Genomic DNA, 6,222 nt, shown 5'->3' on the forward strand with positions numbered 1-6,222 from the left:
TTTTTTTTTCCTCTCTCTTTTTATGCTACGCTCGTTGGAATTGATAAAAGGAAAAAGATTGGGTTGGATAAATGAAACTAAGAGAGGATTTCAAAAAATATTCGGCGAGAAATGGAATCCTTAATGAATCCCCTCATTAATGCGTATAAACCAATTAAAGTGGTGGAGTTACGGGGAGATGACCAAATGAATTTATTGAAAATAGAGGATTTAATGGAGTTTGAAATACGAAAGAGAATCGAGGGGGACTAAATGAGATGCAGTTGTTTTCGAGTCTTTCGCCTCAAGGTCTGCTGTGGACGTGTGCATATCTTGTGGCCGATTAATTGTCGATGATTTTTACTTTTTTCATCATCGGCTTCTTTTTTTTTCTCTCTCTCTCTCTCTCTTCTCTTGCATCCATTGGAAAAGAGCAAGCGGTGTTGTATATAGTTAATGGTTATTGGCTTGTGATATTTATACACGCGTACGGGAACATTTCATAAAACGTTTAGGTATTATACCGTTGGCGAGATGCCAGACTGGAGTGACTTATAGGTTACAACTGTACACTCACTATTGCTGATTGTCAATTAGCCGTGATGATGTTTTTGCAGGCTGTGAAAAGCCACTAGCTGCGGAATATTATTCCAATGCGTGGGGGAAAAAGGGTAATGAGAAGTAGATTGCCGAACGAAAGATTAAAAAACCAGAGATTATCATCAGAAAAAAAAATGCGCACATTATCTTAAAAGTTACTACCTCCAATTGGGAGTGATATTCCTTCGAGGTTTCATTCCAACGTCAAAACTTCAAGCTTCGAATTATTAAATACTTGGAGTGACGATTAAAAGAAGAACTCAAGTTACGATATTCGAAAGTCTCAATTTCTGACTTTCCAAAGTCTGAATTCATGACCTTGACAATCTTTGGGGTATGGTTAACACTGCCGAGGCATTAGTTAACAGTCATTTCGACATGTCTATTCGAATTGATATTGAAAAGGAATGATGAACTCACCCAGAGCGTATGAGTGAGGATGCAGATCCAAGTCCAAGTCCAGCTCCTCCAGCGGTAGGATCAGCAGCGACGAGTTCCGAGAGAACAAGAACAGTGGTGGTGGTGTTGGAAGGTACCGAAGCACCTACACCCCTTGGTAAATCATCATCATGCTGCAGCTGAAGACCAGGATAATGATGAAGATGAAGAGTTGTTGGTGTCTGATGACGAGACGCACCGATGAGACTTGCCCGTACACCCTGTGGTGTTGGTGGTGGCGATGGTGATGGTGGTGGTGGTGGATACTCCACCACCTGAACCCGATCAGCCTCGCTCTCGTAAATAATCTCCTTGTCGTGTGTGTACATTACTGTCTTCTGTCCATCATTGTAAATGAGATCAATCATCTTGTGGCCCAAATTCGTTGGATTGCCTTCTGGACTTACGCGCCCATTAGCATCATCATCTCTCTGTATCTCGTCGTCATGATGATTACTCTGATGACGCGCACCATGATGATTATTGTACTTGTGATGAAGCGTATGATCGCTCTCATGGAGATCGATAACACTGACTGGTTGCATTGTTGCGAGTAAAACCTGATCGTTATCGTTTTGATTCTGGCTGCTGAGGCATGAGGAAGCTGGTGATATCGGGCTCTCGTGCACCTGGAGATGAGTATCAATTTTTCAATGAGAGAGTACCAAAATTATGGCACATGATTTATCGAATTCCTTGGTGATGACGCAAGTAAGCATCAACATTTTCGAATGCTAATGGCAGAGCCCAGTGGAAATAACATTGATAACATAGTTTAATGAGAGGATGGAATAAAAAAAATTAAAAAATCTCAAGACCGACAGAGTGTCAGGCACTTCTTCATAATAATTAATCGACTTGGTGGGTAATACTTGGTCACGAGTTGGAGAGAACTCGGGATAATTAATTCCTTCGATAACCCGAGTTCTTGATCGAAACGATAAGATGGTAAGTACTCTCATACCCAGCCATATATATATTTTTTTTTTATCCTTCTATAACATTCTTCTATCTCACTTTTTCATGACAATTTGTCGGTAAAAATATGGAATTGTTAGCAATTAACATATCTCATGTTGCCAGGTAATTGATCATTGATCGATAAATTATTATCAATGCGTTTGGAATTTGAATTGTTTATTGTCAGACGTGATGATGAAAAATAGTGGAAACATACCGGTGACAGGGCCTCCTGCATGTGCAGTACTGAGGTATCGTCGTTCGTGCAAGTTGACATCCTCGTTTCTTCAAGTCTTCGTTTATGAGGTTAAGATTAATGAAAAACCAAATAGTCTTTCGTACTTGTGGACACACCCCCGGCTCTTTTCCCCTTATAATATCACAGCTGACTGGACGTTATGGCACGTTTTATAGGAGTCATGGAAAAGGCACGGATGTTAACATCTACCTGTCAAACAAAACCAGAATCATCTTCATTAATGAAATCACTGGGTTAACCGGAGTTGATTCTGGGAGAGGGGAAAAACGGGTATTTCAGTTTCATTGACCTGATCCGTCTATTGATTTACATTGAGGTAGGGAACGTGGTGATAAGTTGCCTAGACAGCTTTGACTGAAGGTACTATTACGAAGGACAAAATGCTTTTCCACCTAGTTCCTATCATCATTAATAGATCATCTGTTTATCCTGATGACGATGAGTCAACGTATCTGGCTGACATAGGGAACTGAATCAACATTTTGGCACACTAATCACTAGAACAAATAAGAAAGAAGAAGTCTTCTCATAATAGAACAACTCCGAACCGGATCTGTTCGTCTTTGGAAAGCATATCTTTGAATGAAAAAATATTAAATATTTGTCCTGCAGTTATCATGAGAGCCAGCTTCCTCGTCGATTAGTAACCCCTGACATATTTTCAACAGCTCCACAATAGGTTGATAGCCCGGACTACCGTAACCACCTGTACCTCACGTTGTTTGTATACTCTCGTGGACGTTAGCAAACATGCGGAAGTAAAAGTAAAACGAGTTGAGGTTTTTTAAAGTGATCGTAGTGTTGGATGGGGTTGAGTTTTAAAAGAAGAAGGAGGATGAAGCAGGTTCAGCCGGTCTAACCTGATTCCACCAAAGGACCCACCTCCGTTTGTATTTCAAGTAGCCGCTTACGCCCTCGCGGTGCCCTCCTGGCATCATGCCACAAGGTAAGCCGTTTTCTGTCTACCAACACACATCAAAAACCACTGGGGATCACTCCTCAACAAGTTGAATCAACGAGATTCATTCAAGTTGTCGACATGCCAACGAGTTTTCAGTCGTTATACGACTGATCCAGTCGACTGTTCTCGCTCAACGTCATTCTACCAATGTCTAATGAAAACAGCGATCCACCTGACACACCATCAGGTTGTCGTGGTGTACTCGTTGGATTTCATCGGGTTCGGTTTATCCAGTTAAATTCAATAGTGTACTTACTTGGTGCGTGTTGATACTTTTGGTGTCTTCTGGTGAGCGTCGCACGGCATCACCCCAGTGTTCAGTGCTTCGATACTTAATTATTTCACTTAGTAATTTTAAACTGAGGGAGTGAGTGTATGAGAGGGGGGAAGTCAACTACAAACTACCAAGAGTATATCTCTACTTCCGGATCACATCTCAGCGGTTCTTGTCACCGGGTCTTCATCCAATCTACAAAACACCCATCACCACCACAGTCACTCACTACTTGCCAAATATCAAGTCAGCTTATTCCTCACCAATGTCAAATATCCTTCACCTCTTTGACTTCACAACTCACTTCACCCAATGTATCACATAAAGTATCGTCGCTTAAAATCTTAATCGTCGAGGCGTCTCGTCTCAGCCTCGTAGTCGATGAAACAGCACCCGGTACCAGTTGGTAGTATCAATAGTCGAGTAACACTCGGTCTTTTAAAAAAATATTCAAATATCAACAGTAGTAATTCAACCTCTCACCCACACAATGGAGACGAATGCTCACTCAAACCATTGAAAAAATAGATTTTTCATTGACAAAATGAGATAATATACCAACGAAAGAAGCTAAACCTCGCGCGCACCAGAGAGTTCTCTTCTCATCGAGATAGACAACATGGCCGCCTTCCAGCATCCAAGCCTTCCCCACCTTATTCCCCTCACCTCACCACACTGTACCACAAGATCCCTCTTACTCACCAACATTTCAAGCCTCCCCGCCAATTATCCTCCATCCTCATTCCACCTGCCGCCTACGGACTCACCTCCGTCCTTATTCAGCTGACAGTATCTACACCTGAGAATATCGAGTGGAAGCAGCACCGACTAACCTGTCTCCATCTCACATTCTATTCCCACCATGACTCCGGGGGTCTCTTACTGCTTCGTCTCTCTTCTTGAGAGCTCAGATACCCTCCCACTATCCGCTCCAACCACCAACGGTCAAGTCAGGTAATGCGAGATGGAGCGAGAGGGCCCTATTGGGGCCCACTCGGGCACACTTGGGTCCACTGGGGCTTACTGTGGCACGCAGGGGGGTGAGGAGGGGGTATGCAGGTAGCCCGGCTTTTTCTTTAAAACCAAAACTCTCAGAGTAGGTATTGGCGATGACGATGGAGATGGAGAGGTACCCTTTTGGCGGTGGGAGAGGGATGGCGAGAGCTTTTCGAGTCAGGGGAAACGTCTCCGTCACCCTGGGAAGCGTTTATCTTCCTTTTCGTCGGGCCCAATGTGCAACTGAGAGAGAGGCCCTTGTCCAGGGGCTACGCTAGTGGAAAAAAATTGAAATTTCAGGGACTATTAACAGGCATCATTTTAAAACTGTGTTATTATTTATAAATAAATGGAATGTTTATTTGGTTTTGCATGCAGATTATGCTGATTGCTGTGGCTTTTGTCGAGTAGATTAAGTCATGACAGGAAAATCACTCTTTCATTTGATTATAGTTTTTTTATGCAACTTTGCTGAGTGAATTCACTTCGGAGGTTTTTTAGTAATTTTTTATTAACGTCCACGGGGATTGAGGCGCATTGGGATGACGGGGATTATGTCACTTCAGCTGTGTAGATTTTTTATGGAAATTCTAGTCTTACATGCGTTAGATTCCTCGTTGGAAAGTTTGTAGGGAAGGATTGAGTGGAGATTGAAGAGGGAAGTTGTGGAAAATTTTGAGAAAGATGAGAATTATTTGGTGATGTTTTGGGTTATTCTTCGGGGACATACATGACTCGACTAATTTCACTTTTCGAACGCACAAGTGCCTCCTCTTCAGCTGCATGCATTACTGATGGTAGTAGTGAATTAAAATAAAATACACAGGAATATACATGAGGAGGTCGACAGTTGCCTACCAATTTTGACAAATCAGGTCATTATAGGCTTTTTAAAAAATTCTGTAAAGTTTCTGAATCTTAAAAATTCGATGATTCGCAGATGGAATTTCACACGATCCAAATTTACAAAATTTATTACGGAAGATTCCGAAGAAAATATTAACCGCACTATATACACAAAATAAATATTAATTACACGCACGTATATTCCGGTAAAAAAATGCAATATGTCACATATAATTGTTATCATGAATTTTGTTCGTGAGGAAAATTACCGAGCGTTAGGATAAATTTCACTAGAAATTTTGATCCGCAGTTTGGGTGGATTGAATTTTTGATGATGGAATGGAAGAATTAATTCAGAGGAATTAAACCTCGGTGTGTTGGATAAAAAAAATCTACAGTGTGTTGTGAGGATAGAGTGGGTGAGCCAAGAGATCTGGAGGAAGGGAGAGCTCGTGAAAAATGGGTACCCAGTGAGAGAGGACAGCCTGGGGCTATGTCCGAGGCCTAATGCGACTCTTCCCCGCCAACACTATCAAGGAGGGACTCATCTTGTGGAAAATTTTCAATTGAATTAGAAGTCATCGGGCCCAAGTGATCGATGTATTCGCGTCAACATTTCATTCGCGCGAGCCATTTCATTCGCTCGCGCATTTCTGGTGGAAAGAGGCATTACATGCCTGATCAGTGCCTGATCTCAGATGGGATCCATAACTCGTCAGGAGCTGAGTTCAATTTTCAATCGGGATATAACAAGGATTGAGCCTGAGAATTCGTGAGTGCCCTGGTAACTAAGATGGCAACAGTAAGGGACACAGCATTTTTCTTTCAATAATTTAATTAAAATTGAATCGTAATTAATTGCCTGAGGACTGTCTGAGCAGTGTCTGATTTCAGCCTGCATCCATAACT

General features: G+C 42.0%; 1 protein-coding gene across 2 annotated transcripts in view; it reads right to left on the reverse strand.

Annotated features, from left to right (window-relative positions):
• The window catches only part of grh (grainy head), a 57,379-nt gene extending 53,845 nt beyond the window's left edge, over window positions 1-3,534 (reverse strand). For both annotated transcript variants that reach the window (XM_011317162.1, XM_011317163.1), the window contains exons 1-3: window positions 3,454-3,534; window positions 2,195-2,425; window positions 1,000-1,646 (exon numbers count right to left, since the gene is read on the reverse strand). In XM_011317162.1, coding sequence (XP_011315464.1) covers window positions 1,000-1,646; window positions 2,195-2,254 — 707 coding nt within the window. In that variant the 5' untranslated portion in view covers window positions 2,255-2,425; window positions 3,454-3,534. The remainder of the gene's footprint in view (window positions 1-999; window positions 1,647-2,194; window positions 2,426-3,453) is intronic.
• Window positions 3,535-6,222: the final 2,688 nt, after the last annotated feature.

The sequence above is a fragment of the Fopius arisanus genome, unplaced genomic scaffold (assembly GCF_000806365.1).
Source record: "Fopius arisanus strain USDA-PBARC FA_bdor unplaced genomic scaffold, ASM80636v1 scaffold00010, whole genome shotgun sequence".
Classification (NCBI taxonomy): Eukaryota; Metazoa; Arthropoda; class Insecta; order Hymenoptera; family Braconidae; genus Fopius; species Fopius arisanus.